Below are 17,689 nucleotides of genomic sequence, written 5' to 3' on the forward strand. Positions count from 1 at the left end.
AGACATCTTGGATAATCCTTCTTCTCTCCACGCGCTCTTGGTCGGTCCATCAATGATTCGAGATACCCGTGTGCCCGATACGCACGCTCTCTCATACCGCCTCGTGGATGACATCGGCAAAGGTAGACACAAAGCATTCTTCACGACAGCAATTAGACCATAGCTCTCATGATCACAGATCCTCGACCATAAAACGTCTTCCGCATGATGTTATCAATACTATCAAATCCTCCACATACATCACTTCACTAGAGGACGTCGTAAAGGAGTTGATAAAAAACTCTTTGGATGGCAATGCATCCAGGATCGAGATAGCTGTAGATCTTAGTAAGGGCTCTTGTGTAGTAGAGGACGATGGTGATGGAATTGAGCCCAAAGACTTTGTAGAGGGCGGTGGGCTTGGCCAGATATATCGTGAGTACTGCACGGTGTGGCTTTGCTCATACACCGCTGATAGACTAGATACTTCCCGTCATGGTTCAGGCGACCAGAGTCATGGCCGTCATGGCGTTTTTCTGACGTCTCTCAGTGCGTTGTCTTTGCTCACAATCACTTCTCGCCACCATCTGCATCGATCAAGCAACACGATAGTCTTACAGCAGTCCAAGACAGTTGCACGATTACTTCCAGCGCCTCCGCGCCACGAGCTCTCTTTCGGTGCCCATGGAACTCGTGTAACTGTATCTAATCTGTTTGGTTCTATGCCCGTACGAGTCAAACAACGTGCGGCCAATACGAACCACACCAAATGCTTCGATACTTTGAAGAGAGATATCGTCGGTCTCCTTTTGGCTTGGAGGTCAAGTGTCCGTGTTCGTCTTCAGAGTGCTGACGGCTCTTTTCAAGTAATCTTGAGTCAGGTTCTGGCTGTGGCACCTAGTAGATTTGATACGCCAGTTGAAAGACTGACTTCCGTTCAGAACTTGAAAGCGGCCCCATTGCTATTGGCACAGGCTGGCTATATCAAACACCGTGACTTAAGTTCTTGGGTTCCAGTATCAGCGACCACGCCGTGTATCACGATTAGAGGAGTGATATCTGTGGAGCCAGCACCAACAAAAGTCACGCAATTTATCTGCTTAGGTATCAGACCTGTTCCGCGAGAATCTCACAATGAGCTCTTTGATTGCATCGACCGAGCCTTCAATAATTCTTACTTTAGTGTGGATGCTAATGTCAGCGATGATGATGCCAGATATCCGTCGTGCAGACCTGGACGTCCGCCACCGATCCAAAAGAGGAGCTCGCGAAAGGCCGTAGATCGATGGCCGATGCTTGTGATCTTCATCGATATGAAGTCTACCTTCGAATATTCTGTGCTTGATGTGGCGTCTCCCGAAAGCCAAAGCTCGCTACACAAAGTCGTCGGCGTCTTAGACAGCATGTTGTTCCAGTGGCTGTCGGCTCATCATTTCAAGCCACAACAACGAAAGATGAAGTCTGAGAACTTGGAAATACTCAAGAGCTCATCTATGCCCCTATCGGCCTCTGTATCAAAGTTGAGCACTGCATCGGCGAATGTGCGGAGTCCATCCGGCGGCACTTCTCAAACGGATGATCACATTGTCAATCACAGTGCCAACAGATCCCGGCATAATTTCAGTGATTGGAGCAGGATCAAGAGTGGCAACAGCCGATTCCTGGAGAACATCTGGAATAAAGGACCAGTGTGCGCGGACTCGACGGGCAGTTCCAAAGAGACAGGGCAGTCTTCCCCTTTCACCTTCCATATCAACCTTCCGAAATCTACGAACACGAACAGGTCGTCAGCCGACACCAAGAAAGCATCCATTCCATGTGTGACCCAATGCGCTGACGCAGACGTAATTCGTATGGATTCCGATGAGTCTAGGTCTAAAGACGACACAATCAGCTGGTTGGATCCTAGCTCGAAGGTAACAACGCTAATCAACGCGAGGACTGGTTGTATCTTGACAGATAAACCCTCGAGGAAGGCTACAATTTCAGCAGGCTCATCGCAGATTGCTCGCTTCTCGAGAGTTCCTTTACGCAATGAACAGAAGCATAAGCAAGCTGCCGACGACAAACGAACGCCTTGGCTTGATGATTTCCTTACCAAGTGGAAGAATCCTGTGTTAGAGACCACGGAGAAAAGAATCCCTTCCGTGTTCCACGAGAGTATGGGAAGCGAAGACACCCACAGAGGGCAGAAAGCGCTCGATGCTGCATTTGCTTATTGTCGAGAGCATCCGATGAAAAACATGGGTGCTATATCTCGGGGCGCCCTGGCCACTGCGAAAGTCATTGCCCAGGTCGACAGGAAGTTCATACTCGTCGACCTGGGAACATCATCCGAACAGGACAGCCATGAACCATCCAAGAAGCGACAGCTAGTCCTCGTTGATCAACATGCTGCAGATGAGAGGTGTCGGGTCGAAGAGCTATTAGCAGAGTTCTGCGCCTATTGTAGTGCACAAATCGGCACACTATCACCACCACCACCACTAATACGACTACCAAAGCCTATCCATTTCGAAGTATCGTCCAAGGATGCCACCGCTTTGGAAGCGGCCATACCCTTCTGGACCGGATGGGGCATCATCTACGATCTCGAGACCAGCACTCCAGATCGATGCGTCCGAAAGATGACCGTCAAATCACTCCCGCCCACCGTCGCCGAACGCTGCAAACTAGACCCCAAGCTCCTCCTCTCAATTCTCCGCGCCGAAGCCTGGAAACTCGGCACCGCGAAAGCGAAAAGGGCGCGCGCCATGCCGGCGCCGACAACGAATACAACCACGACCACGACAACAACCGACACGAAACACCCGTGGCTCCGGCTCCTAGCCTCCATACCCGACGGTCTCCGCGAGATGATCAACTCGAGAGCATGCAGGAGTGCCGTCATGTTCAACGACAAGCTCGACGTCTGGCAATGCGAGGCGCTGGTTCGGCGTCTGGCCTGCTGTGCGCTCCCTTTCCAGTGCGCGCATGGGAGACCGTCGATGGTCCCGCTCGTCGACTTGGATTGTTGTGCCTCCTCTGTTGTCGGCAACGGTATTCCCTGCGCCGACGTCGTTGGGGGTGTAAGTGTCTCCGGAGATGTGGTGCCTTTCAAGGCGGCTTTCGGGGCGTGGCAGTCTCGTCAAACCAAGGTCTCCTCGCGTGGACATTCGAGGGGCACGGGCGGGGGAGTTGAAGATTGAGTCATGATATTCGGCAGTTTGGACTGAATAGGCCAATTATATATACATATACATGTACAACAACTAATGCATGTATAACAAGCGCCATATCTGCACAGAGTGTCTTTGATTCAATCAATTGGGAGTTAATCATCAAGAGAACCTTACTCTGGGAGTCTATCTATGTGAATAGCACTTTAGAACCATTACTATCTAGGTCTAATTACTAGTGTATAAAAAAGAGTGTAGACTTATATATAGCTCTACACTTAGAAAGTAATAGTTAGATATAATCCCTCTTATACTTATCGGGTAAGAATATTCATTCCAGGAATAAGTAGTATAAGCCAATATAGAGTATATAGAGTGCTTCTTCTTTATCATACCGCCTAATATCTTTATATCTCGTCTTCTTCTGACTCATCTGCGGGCATCTCATCTGCGGGCAGCTCAATATTGCCCGGCGCATGCCTGTTCACCGGACTCCAAGAGACCCCTGGGTAAATGGCTTGGGTCGTTGGCAAAGGCACCAAGCGATCTTCATCATCAAGGCGTATTCTAAAGTCTCCTAGAAGTGCAAGCATGCCAAGGTACGCTACATTACTCGTGAATACTCAATCCAAATTATAGGAATAAGTGTATAACACTAACCAAAGCTTTCTGCCTTTGCGAGATTATAATACCTCGACGTGGTGTCAGTACACTGACGATAGTCGCGAGGAGGGATTGACCCAGTCACTTATACATTTATTAGTATTAGGAATCTCTAATCAGATATATTGGACGTACATAGTGGCTGATCCGTCTGTAAAAGCTGAGCGAGTATGCTCATGCTTAAAATTGTACGTGGTCCCGGGCCCGCAGCAACCCAAAGTGCAAAGGCACTAAGAGGTAAACTATCTTCGACCTTCTTTGGTGTACTAGATGGGTCGCAGATAGTTATAGTGCTGTATAAATTATTATGATCGACATATGTAACAGCGCGCAATCCGTTAGGAGTCGTCCCGCGAGTACGGATACACGCCGGCCTTTTTTCCCGAATGAAGTAGTTGTTGTCGGAAGGCACTTTGAGTGAGGGACACTGTTTCCCAAACGGGACTAGTGTCTAAACGGTTAAATAGCTTCGACTCTGTCCCTAGAACTTAGCTATATATATAATTATAGAATATATTTAATAACCTTAATTATATCTACTTTCTACTTATAATAGATTATAAGCCCGGCGCTTTACTATAAAAGCCTTAAAACACCTCTTTAATAATAAAAACTATTATATTTTAATAAAAGTAAGTCCCTTCTCTAAAACTTAGTTATCTTATTAATCCTATTAAAGTTTTACTTTAATTCTACTACCTTATTAACTCTCGGCCTCTATATTATTCTCTATACTATCCTTCTACCTCTTTTACCTTTACTACCTTTCTTATAAATATATAATAAATAGAAAGAGTTAGAATAAGAAACTATTAGTTCTATATAAAGAAAAGAGAAGGAACTTAAGGAACTTGTTAATAATAAATATATCTATTAACTTTAAACTTAACCTATCCTCTCTATCTAAGCTATCTTTAAGAGAAGAAAATTTCCCTAAGTAGAGATTAGCTTAGATAATTATATTTAAATATATATAATTATAGATAATAGTCTCTAGTAGAGTTATTAGACCCTTTAGTACTAGAGTTATAGATTTATATATAGATATAATAGATTAGAATATAAAGGATAATAAGGTAATAATTATATTACTCTTATTAATATATTAAGATCTTATTATAGGTCTTACTTTCTATAATATAGTAGTAGCTATATAGAGTTATCTATTATTACGTTTCGACCGTAATATAGATAATTCTTTAATATATCTATTTAGATTACTCGCTAACCTCTACTATAAAGATAGAGAAGATATCTATAAATATATTAATAATTTCTATTATATCTAGATGCGAATAGTAAAAAGATACGCTACTTTATCTTATATAGTTATAAAAGTAATACGCCTAATCTTTAAGTCTAAAGAGGTTAAGGGCTTATTCTTCCTTATCTTATTACCTAATACTATAGACTATATTATTAATAATTTATTAACTTAAGATATATTATAATTTTAAGATATCGAGCTAAAGATACTTAATCTAGCTAAGAAATATAGTATTAAATCTAATACTACTAGCTATAAGGTAAGCTATAAGGGTAAGTCCGGTTAGTCTTCTAAGTTAAAGAAGTCTAACTCCGCCTCTATCTCTATCTCTACCTCTAATACTAAATATATATAGTATAAGAATGTTAGGGCTAACACTAGGATAGACTTAACTAGACTACTATAGTCTAGTACGGTCCGTGATAGGTGGACCTAGGTTAAGCTAGCTAGAATAAGCGAGACTACTATATAAGTAGGCTATATATACTTAATTCCTACTCTTTAGAAATTAACCTTATTAGGAGAGTAGACTACCCTTTTAAATATATTCCCGAATCCTCCTATAATCTATTAGACTACTATCCTACGTCTATAATTCTTATATTTTAATTTCTCTTTATATAGCACGATAGTAGTTTATAGAAATAGCTCTAACTACTCGTTATAATACTCGTGGTACCGCCTCTTATAGTAGACCTTCTCCTAACCTAAACGAGGAGAATAGTCTATCTATAACTACCCCTACTAATAACTATATCTTATAGACTATCGTACTAATAACTTACACGATATTCTATATAACTATAGAAGATATTATAGAATATAAGGATAGAGTCTATTATACTCTATCTCGGTCTAGTTTAAACTATACTAGACCTAATCTTAATACGAGGCTAGACCTTATTAATATTAATAAGTTAATCCGTTAGAATCGCCTAACATTAACTATACCTTATAATAATATATATACTAGACTATACGAAGAGAGGTAACGATAGATTTAACTCGAGTAATAACTATATAAACTTAATAAAGCTTAAGAACGTACTACGAGACTTAAAGCTATATTACACGCTTTAGTTCTAGTAATAACTAATCTATATTTATATAGACCTATACTAACTAAAACGATCTATTCTAGTCTACTACTATCCTAATTACCCCGACCTAAGAAACTACCTTACTTTAATAGTAAAAGTAGAAAGAGTTTCTACGTATAGGCTTACTAATATAGCCGATTCTTCTATCTATTTATAAATAATAGTAATAAAATTAGATTCGCCTAGAACTACCTTAATCTAACGCCTTTAGAACGTTAGATAGTATACTAAATTAAATATCCTAAGGATATCTATAACTAGGACACGTTCACTAAATTTCTCCTCTAATATTTTAGCGATAGGGCTAAATAACGCGACTAGACCTAGGGCTATATCTTTAAGACTCGATAATAAGATAATTAATTACTATTATAACTCCTTAAATATCTTCGGCCCCTCTAGAGAGAAGCTAAAGAAGATTATATAATTTAATAGTATGATAACTTTAAACGGTCCCTCGCCCTAAATATAAAGGACCGTCTTAACCTTATAATAATAATCTCTATAGATCTCTAAGCTCTTATAAACCTTACGGAGCGATACTAGTATATAATAAATAATTAACGCCGTGCTAGTATACGACTATCTCTAATAATCTAATCTAACGTAAAATCGTCTAACTAAAACCGATTTAGTAATAGATCTTACGGGACGTTACGAGGCTATTACTATACCTTAAATTTAAAACCACGCGGATTATATTATAGATCTCCCTACTAATTAATATATTAAGATATAAGGACTAACTCGTATAAATGACCTAAAGTTACTTACTATACCTATAGTAGAATAGACTATATAGTATCTAAGTACCGTTTAGGGAAGCTACTAAGTACTAATATAACTAACTAACTAGTTATATACTATAAGTACTAGTAGCTAGAATATATCGCGCCTAACTATCTAATATAGAATATAAAAAACTAATAGCCTACGAGAAACCCTCGCGACTTATAGATATAACTATAATAGAGGGGTAATCTACTAAATAGTATATTAAACTATAGGCTAGACCTATCGAGGTCCCTCATAGATAATATTAGACTATAATACTTAATAGTAGATTAGCTACTAACGTTATGTTAATCTAATAAGCACGAGAACTTAACGCTAATATCTAAGCTCTAATAAGTACTATATTCTATAGTATTAACGGTCCTATTAAGTTATACGGTACCTATACTATTAAATATAGTATCTAGGATAGCGGAGGGAAATAGAAACTCTACTACTTAACCTTTATCGTAGTAGATAGTCCCTTTAATATAATCCTAGGTATACTATAGCTTAAGAAATATAACCTAAAACTAGACTTCCTTAAGAAGATAGCTAGCTAGTATATAAATCTATCTTAATAGGAACTAGTATAGCTTATTAACGACGAATAATTCTAGAAAGATTACGAGAAGGTAATCTCTACTATCTATATACTCTTACTTACGTAAAATAGCGAGCTTAGTATTAAAGTAGACGAAAACCTACTATATTAGTATAAAATATACTAATATATTACGTTAGCGATTAATTCCTCTAAACTACCTTAATACTAATCTACCGACCTTACTATTAATCTTAAAGACGGCTAGTAACCTCTATATAGACCTATCTACCCTCTTTTAGAACCTAAGTTATAAGCCCTTTAAGAATATATTAAAAAGAATCTTACGCGAGGATAGATTAGGCCTAGTATATCTCTAGCCGGAGCTCTAATTCTCTTTATAAAGAAGAAGGATAGGAGCCTCTATCTATATATTAACTACTATAGCCTAAATAATATTACGCGAAAGAATCGTTATCTACTACCTCTTATCTCCGAGTCTATTAATAGACTAGAACGTATAAAGATCTTTACTAAGCTTAATCTATATAACGCCTACTATCGCCTTCGTATTAAGGAAGGTAATAAATAGAAAACGGCTTTTAGGACCTATTATAGATACTTTAAGTATACTATAGTCCCTTTTAGACTAACTAACGTGCTAGACACCTTCTAAGCGTATATTAATAACGCGCTAGTAGGCCTACTCGATACGATATATATCGTGTATCTAGATAATATTCTTATCTTCTTAGATAACGAGGAGAAGTATATCTAGCACGTACGTATAGTTCTAGATAGGCTAGAAAAGTATAAGCTATATATTAAGCTATCTAAATACGAGTTCTATTAGGACTATATTAACTTTCTTAGCTTTATTATTACTAATTAAGGTATAACTATAGAGAGAGATAGAGTTACTACTATTATAGACTAGCCTAAACTAAAATCCATTCGAGATATACGTGTCTTTATTAGCTTCGCTAACTACTACTAAAAATTTATTAAATACTTCTCCCGTTTAGCCGCACTACTTAATATATATACTACTACTACCGACTTATCTATTACGGTCCGTAGTAGATAGAAATAGTATAATATTAAATTATAATCTATTAAATTAACTAAGGTTAAAAGAATATCCTTTAAGAAGATTAAAGAAGTATTTATAACCGCTCTATTACTAGTGTACTTCGATCTAACTAAACCTATTCACGTTAAAACTAATATATTAGAATTTATAATCTCGGGTATACTCTCCTAGCCTAGACTAATAGAGTCTAAAAAGGTCTAATAGTATCTAGTTACGTTCTTCTTACGTAAGATAGCCGACGTGTTAGACACGTGTCTACTAGTTAATTATATATGTATATAGTAGTCGTATATAAGTAGTATACTCCACCCTTAAAGTAGTAGCTTTAAGATTCGGTCCTTTTAGTATAGTTAGTTAGTATATAGAGCCCGCCTCCTTATATAATCTTAAAGCTACTACGGGGTTATAGGTTTAACTCTCGGTCTAGTTAACCGTTATTAAATTTTATATGATTCCGTTTAGCTTACTATATTACGTGTACTTTATACACGTAACGGATAATATAGTAGTAACGTTACTACGGTAAGTTAGTATATCTAGTACTAGAGGCGGCATTACGAGTATTAATTAGGTGTATACATGATTCGTTTATACTAGGCCTATTATAGCTAGTTTAGTTTATCTTTTATAAGGTAGATACCCACGACGCGTAAGGGTACGCGCCTTTAAAAAGGGGAGATATTATTAGACACGTGCCTGCTAGTTAATTATACATATATGTAGTAGTCATATATAAGTAGTGTGCTCCACCCTTGAAGTAGTAGCTTTAAGATTCGGTCCTTTTAGTATAGTTGGTTAGTGCGTAGAGCCCGCCTCCTTACACGACGTCGAGACTAGATATACTATTTATAACTAAGAGCTACTAGTAATAGTAGAGTCGTTTAAGTAGTGGCGATATTATCTTAAAGGTACTATATATAATATTAAGTTACTAACTAATTACTATAACTTAAAGGGGTTTATAAGCACGACGGTTTTAAATTATTAATAGGTTCGATAGGCTAAGTAGCTTATAAATTTCTACTTTATAATCTACTATTAACCTAGAAGTATAAACCTAGCTAATAGAATATTAAGAAGACCTAACTATAAAGAAGGCGCCTAGAATTATAGTAGCTATAGGGTCCTAGAGTAGCTATAGGCCTAACTCTTAAGGACGAGATTAGATAATAAGTTATCCGATAATTAGTAAGATGCTAACGCTAATACTAGTAATCGAATTTATAAGACTAAAGCCGGTAACTAAAGACGTAGTACTAAAGTCCCTAGCGAGCTATTTATTAGCGCTATTAGAGAGGGCGATAGTACCTAGCGTGTATATTAAGTAGACCTCGCCTAGTTAATTATAGATCTATAAAAGATAGACCTAATAGTTTTAAAGTTATATAAAATATAGTAAGATAGGTTATTACGGACCGAAGTAGACTATAAGTAGATCTTTATAGACGGCTTACTCTACTACGATAGAAAGTACTATATACTAATAGATAACGCACGATTTACTATAGTTAGCCGATACTATAACGCTAACCTAGTAGAATATTTTAGATATATACGCACCCTAAGCTCGATTTATTAGTACTATTTTTAGGAAGATATATCTAAGTATGTTAAAGAATAGATAGCTACTTATCTAATTTATTAAAGAATAAAGGTACCTAGGTATAAGCCATATAGGAACTTATAGCCTCTACTAGTCCCCCTCTTTATATAGGAAGATATTACTATAGATTTTATAGTTAACTTACCTCTAAGCGAGATACTTAGAATAAGTTATAATTTAATTCTTATTATTATAGATAGACTTATAAAGATATCTAGGTACGTCCCTATATAGAAGACGATTATATTAAAAGAACTAGTATAAGTATTCTAGAATAAGATTATTAAGGTCTATAGTATACTAAAAAGGATCGTTATAGACTAAGGAAGTATATTCACGTCTAAATTCTAGATATTATTCTACGAAATGGCCGGTATAAATAGAAATATATTAATAGTATTCTATCTATAAATAGATAGTTAGATAGAGCGATAGAACTAAACGCTCGAGGCCTACCTTCGTGCATTCTATAATTTTAAATAAGATAACTAGGCCTCTCTACTAAGTATAGTAGAATTCGCGTATAATAATAGTTATTATAGTATAATAGGTATTACGCCCTTCTAGGCGAACCTAGAACGTAGTCTAAGAATAGGTTTCAAACCTTACACGGTCTAGTTCGACCAAACGATAGATATTAACATCCACGCGTAGGAACTAGTAATTAAAATCTTTAAAACCGCACGTAACTATCGCGTAATAATCTAGTAAGTAAATAAGTTATATATAAAGTACTATAATAGATTAGTTAAAGATTAAGCGTATAAGAAGGGAGATAAAGTTCTCCTTAATATCCGTAATATATAAATATCGCGAGTAAATAAAAAGCTTAATTATAAAATAGCTAGTCTCTTCCGAATTAAACGTTATATTAGTATAAGAGTCTACGAGCTCGACCTAGGAAATAATATAAAAGTCTATAACGTATTCCACGTCTTATTACTTAAAAGGTTTTGATCTAATATATATAAACGTATGAACGTATAATTATACTCTATTATACCCTAAGATAGACTAGACGTATACGAAGTAGACTATATTATTAAACATAGACTTAATAAGAATAGTATCTAAAAGTATTAAATCTATTAGAAGAACTATACCGAGGATAAGAATACCTAGAAACCTATAGTATATATCTTAAGTACCGCGATAGCTATATATAAATAGAGGTTATAGGATAACACGTTACTACCGTAAACCTAGCGCTATTAGGGCCGTCGTAAAAAGAAGAAGAATACTATAGAAAACGAAGTATTAAATTACGAATCCTAAACGCATACTAGGAAAACTCTATAAGGTAGCCCTATAATTTAAGCGATATATAGTTACTAAACGCGAAGAAAATATAAATAACCGTTATAGATACGCGACGCGATATATTATAATAGAATAATATAGAGAAGTCTAGAATAGACTAATATAGACTATTATATATAAGAAGAATATAGAACTAAAAAACTATAAAGGTACCCTACTACGGAATTAAACTCGTAATATATAATATAAAAGGTTAGAGTACCCGAACTAATAACTACTAGGCTACTAGTTTAGGTACTCTAATATAATTTAGAAAGATAAACTAATTTATATATAATATCTATACTTAAGTAACTTAAAGGAAATTAGAACCTAAAATTTAATAGTTATAGAATAAATAAGAACGTATATAATATTATTAAGTTAAGAATTAAATTACTAGAAAACTAGTAGATAGGTATCTAAATAGTCTAAAAAGGACTAAAACGGATAGAAACCAGGTAGATAGAGCTAATATAGACTATATAGAAACCCTAGTAAATAGAGCCATAGAGCTACTCCTCTATCTTATTATTACTCTTAGAGCGTAGTAAATAAATTAACTAAGTAATAGAGTAACGGAGGTTAGAGACCTTATCCTCTAGAGTAACTATACGCTTAGTTAGAGCCTAGTAAGATAATAACTAAGCGCTAGAGCGGAGCGACTAGACCTAAAGTTAGCTAACGTAGTCTAGAATAATCTAGAATAGAATATATACCCTCTTATAAGGTAACTTAGAAGGAGAACTAGTAGATCTCTTATAAGACCCGTTAGTAGCATAAGGTAGATAGAAAGGAATAGTATAAATCTCTTCTACGGCCTTAGTAGCTAAAACTAACTCCCTAGAATAGGTAGTCTAAGTACTAGAAATCTTATAGTAACTAAAAATTATAAGCTAAGGTTAATAATAATTAATAGTTTCTAAACTTATACTTTAATAACCTCTAGGAAGAGCTTATAGCGCTCCCTAAACTCCCTATATATAGAAGCTAGGTAACCGCTAGAACTACTAAGAGTCTTATAGACACGAAGATTATTATATATATCTTATATATAAATAGGAACCTAAAAATATATTAGTATAGACGACTTTAGATTACCCTAGACTAAAATAGTCTAATAGACTTACCTAAAGATAAACTTTACTAAGGACGGTATAGCGGCGGTAGTAGATAGGGAGCTTAAAGATTAGATATATAGGCCTATCACGGTTAGTAGAGTAGTAGCTAATACTAGAGTTAGAGCGGAAGAGATATTTAGAGCTAGTAGCGTAAGCCTTAATATACTTAAAGTATATTAAACCGTAGTTCGCCGTTTTCCTATAGCGTAAACTATAACTATATTTAGTATCTTTAGCGACCTAGACCTTATTATTACTAGAGCTAGATTTAGAGTAAATATTAAGGTCCTAAAAGAATCTAGAGTAACTAAGTTAGTCTATATTAGACTAAAAAGAGGAATAGTATTTAGAGCGAGATAGCGAAGGTATAAACTCTTAATTATTATCTATAATAAGATCTTCTTTATCCTCTAAAGAAGGTAGAGTAGATAGATAGCGTAAGTAGATATAGATAGACTTTATAGCTACCTCTTCCGTAATACTAGTACTAGGATTATCTAGATTAGAGTGACTAGTAGCTACGTTAGTAGTAATAGTAGTAGTAGCCTTAGCTACCTTCTTCTCTAACTTAGAGCGCGCCTTTATACTACTATAATAAGTAGATTTTTTAGCTAGTATAGCTAGGGTAGAGGTAATTCCTTTAGAGCGAGTCTTATAAGAGGAGAAGGTAGGCTTAGAAATAGAACTAGTATTAGATATCTATATATATATATTAGCTAGAGATCTAAGAGTAGAATACTTATTTAGCCTTAAAGGCGATTAAAGAAGCTAAATTAGTAACTATAATAATATAAATAGATTATATAGGACTAGCTCTAATAAAAATAGACTACTCTAGACCCGAACGGATCTAAACTAAAGAAGATAGTATATAAATTAATAACTTACCTTAAGAGTAAGGTAGATATACTAGAGAAGAAAATTTAGAATAAGAGAACTAAATATAAGCTTAGTTAATATAGTAGTTATATAACCCGCGGAGCTACCTCTAAGGTAGTAGCTATAAAGTAAGGGATAAGCGTATATATAAATAAAAGTAAACTAGAGCTTAAGTTTACCGATATAAAGACTATTAATAATATTATATAGATTTAATTAGATACGCGTATAAATATAACGCTTATAGAATTATAGATTTATATATAGCTAAGTACTTTAGGGCGAAGTATAAAAAGAAGAAGAATATTATTAGGGCTAATACTAGGATAGACTTAACTAGACTACTATAGTCTAGTATAGTCTATAATAGGTGGACCTAGGTTAAGCTAGCTAGAATAAGCAAGACTACTATATAAGTAGACCGTATATACTTAATTCCTACTCTTTAGAAATTAACCTCGTTAGAAGAGTAGACTACCCTTTTAAATATATTCACGAATCCTTCTATAACCTATTAGACTACTATTCTACGTCTATAATCCTTACATTTATATAAGGAGGCGGGCTCTACGTACTAACTAACTATACTAAAAGGACCGAATCTTAAAGCTACTACTTTAAGGGTAGAGTATACTACTTATATATAACTACTATATATATATATAATTAACTAGTAGGCACGTGCCTAATAATATCTCCCCTTTTTAAAGGCGCGTGCCCTTATATATTATAGGTATCTACCTTATAAAAGATAAACTAAACTAGCTATAATAGGCCTAGTATAAACGAATTATATATACACCTAATTAATACTTATAATACCGCCTCTAGTACTAGACACGCTAACTTACCGTAGTAATATTACTACTATATTATCTATTATATATATAAAGTACACGTAACGTGGTAAGCTAAATAGAATCGTATAAAATTTAATAACGGTTAACTAGACCGAGAGTTAAACCCGTGACCCCGTAGTAGCTTTAAGATTATATAAGGAGGCGGGCTCTACGTACTAACTAACTATACTAAAAGGACTAAATCTTAAAGCTACTACTTTAAGGGTGGAGCATACTACTTATATACGACTACTATATACATGTATAATTAACTGGTAGGCACGTGCCTAACAAGTTATAGAATAAACAAGAACGCACATAATATTATTAAGTTAAGAATTAAATTACTAGAAAACTAGTAGATAGGTATCTAAACGGTCTAAAAAGAACTAAAATAGATAGAAACTAGGTAGATAGAGCTAATATATACTATATAGAAACCCTAGTAAATAGAGCTATAGAGCTACTTCTCTATCTTATTATTACTCTTAGAGCGTAGTAAATAAACTAACTAAGTAATAGAGTAATAGAGGTTAGAGACCTTATTCTCTAGAGTAACCACGCGCTCGGTTAGAGTCTAGTAAGATAATAACTAAGCGCTAGAGTAGAGTAACTAGACCTAAAGTTAGCTAATACGGTCTAGAATAATCTAGAATAGAATATATATTCTCTTATAAGGTAACTTAGAAGGAGAACTAGTAGATCTCTTATAAGACCCGTTAGTAGTATAAGACGGGTAGAAAGGAATAGTATAAATCTCTTCTACGGCCTTAGTAGCTAAAACTAACTCCCTAGAATAGATAGTCTAAGCGCTAGAAATCTCGCGGCGACTAAAAATTATAAGCTAAGGTTAATAATAATTAACGGTTTCTAAACTTATACTTTAATAATCTCTAGAAAGAGCTTATAGCGCTCTCTAAACTCCCTATATATAGAAGCTAGATAACTACTAGAACTACTAAGAGTCTCACGGACGCGAAGATTATTATATATATCTTATATATAAATAGGAACCTAAAAACGTATTAGTATAGACGACTTTAGATTACCCTAGACTAAAATAGCCTAATAGACTTACCTAAAGATAAACTTTACTAAGGATAGTATAGCGGCGGTAGTAGATAGGGAGCTTAAAGATTAGGTATATAGGTCTATCGCGGTTAGTAGAGTAGTAGCTAATACTAGAGTTAGAGCGGAAGAGATATTTAGAGCTAGTAGCGTAAGCCTTAATATATTTAAAGTATATTAAACCGTAGTTTGCCGTTTTCCTATAGTATAAACCGTAACTACGTTTAGTATCTTCGGCGACCTAGACCTTATTATTATTAGGGCTAGGTTTAGAGTAAATATTAAGGTTCTAAAAGGACCTAGAGTAACTAAGTTAGTCTATATTAGACTAAAAAGAGAAATAGTATTTAGAGTAAGGCGGCGAAGGTATAAACTCTTAATTATCGTCTATAATAAGATCTTCTTTATCCTCTAAAGAAGGTAGAGTAGATAGATAGTACGAGTAGGTATAGGTAGGCTTTATAGCTACCTCTTCCGCAATACTAGTACTAGAATTATCTAGATTAGAGCGACTAGTAGCTATATTAGTAGTAATAGTAGTAATAGTCTTAGCTATCTTCTTCTCTAACTTAGAGCGCGCCTTTATACTACTATAATAAGTGGATTTTTTAGCCGGTATAGCTGGGGTAGAGATAATCTCTTTAGAGTAAGTCTTATAAGAGGAGGAGGTAGGCTTAGAAATAGGACTAGTATTAGATATCTATATATATACGTTAGCTAGAGATCTAAGAGTAGAATACTCGTTTAGCCTTAAAGATAATTAAAAAAGCTAAATTAGTAACTATAATAACGCGAATAGATTATATAGAACTAGCTCTAATAAAAATAGACTACTCTAGACCCGAATAGATCTAAACTAAAGGAGATAGTATATAAATTAACGACTTACCTTAAGAGTAAGGTAGATATACTAGAGAAGAAAATTTAGAATAAGAGAACTAAATATAAGCTTAGTTAATATAGTAGTTATATAACCCGCGGAGCTACCTCTAAGGTAGTAGCTATAAAGTAAGGGATAAGCGTATATATAAATAAAAGTAAACTAGAGCTTAAGTTTACCGATATAAAGACTATTAATAATATTATATAGATTTAATTAGATACGCGTATAAATATAACGCTTATAGAATTATAGATTTATATATAGCTAAGTACTTTAGGGCGAAGTATAAAAAGAAGAAGAATATTATTAGGGCTAATACTAGGATAGACTTAACTAGACTACTATAGTCTAGTATAGTCTATAATAGGTGGACCTAGGTTAAGCTAGCTAGAATAAGCGAGACTACTATATAAGTAGACCGTATATACTTAATTCCTACTCTTTAGAAATTAACCTCGTTAGAAGAGTAGACTACTCTTTTAAATATATTCCTAAATCCTTCTATAACCTATTAGACTACTATCCTACGTCTATAATTCTTATAAAGAAATACGGCTTTTCTTCTAAAGGTTATAAGTATTAAGACTATTATAAACTTAAAGCCTCTAAAGAAGATAATAAGTTAGATAAGAAGTCTTCTAAGTCTTCCTCTAAAAAGAACTTCTTAAGTAAGTAATAAAAGGCTAATAAGGCTAAAGTTATTAAAATTTTAGATTCTAAATCTAACTCTAATAATAACGTTATTAGTTTCTTTATAACTATAGCTAATATAAATAGTAAGTAATCTTAAGTAGTAAGTTAGCCTCTTATTTTAGTAATATTTTTAGACCTAGATATTAAAGCTATTAGACTTCTTACGAATTCTAATATAACTATAGATATATATAACTAGATCTTTAATTTAGGTGTATTATAATATATATTAGATTATATAAATAACTTTACCTTACTAGAACCGCGTACCTCTAGTAATATATTAATTATAAATTATTAGAAGATTTCTATTAATAGTATTAGAATAGTTTTTCTAAATTATATTCTCTTAGATAATTCTATAAAAAAGATTAAACTTACTAATATCCTCTTTAGTAAGTAACTAAATTCTATACGCCTTTTCTTCTAGTTATATATTAGAAATTAAGGGTATAGTTTAAGAGTAAAAAGAAATAATCTCTTCTTATACGACTACTATAGATCTAAAGTAATATAGATAAAATTCTATAAGGGCCTTATAAAGATTTACCTACGCTATATATCTTCTCCGCTTCCATTATATACTATAGTATACTTTATATTATATAAAGAATTCTATTATACTATAGGTTATTATTACGTTATAAATTCTAAAAGACTTTATAAAGATTTTAATATAATCTCTAAGCGGCTAAGTAACTTCTACTATAAGAGTTATAGTATATC

At 34.4% G+C, this 17,689-nt stretch overlaps 1 protein-coding gene across 1 annotated transcript; it reads left to right on the top strand.

The window, feature by feature from the left end:
• The first annotated feature begins 4 nt into the window (after positions 1–4).
• EJ05DRAFT_463018 (uncharacterized protein) lies at positions 5–3,360 on the top strand. The gene is made up of 2 exons (XM_033742701.1): positions 5–414; positions 463–3,360. The coding sequence occupies exons 1-2, from the start codon at positions 108–110 to the stop codon at positions 3,165–3,167; spliced, it is 3,012 nt and encodes a 1,003-aa protein (XP_033602049.1). The 5' UTR covers positions 5–107; the 3' UTR covers positions 3,168–3,360.
• Positions 3,361–17,689: the final 14,329 nt, after the last annotated feature.

The sequence above is a fragment of the Pseudovirgaria hyperparasitica genome (genome assembly GCF_010093815.1).
Source record: "Pseudovirgaria hyperparasitica strain CBS 121739 unplaced genomic scaffold EJ05scaffold_5, whole genome shotgun sequence".
Taxonomy (NCBI): domain Eukaryota; kingdom Fungi; phylum Ascomycota; class Dothideomycetes; order Acrospermales; family Acrospermaceae; genus Pseudovirgaria; species Pseudovirgaria hyperparasitica.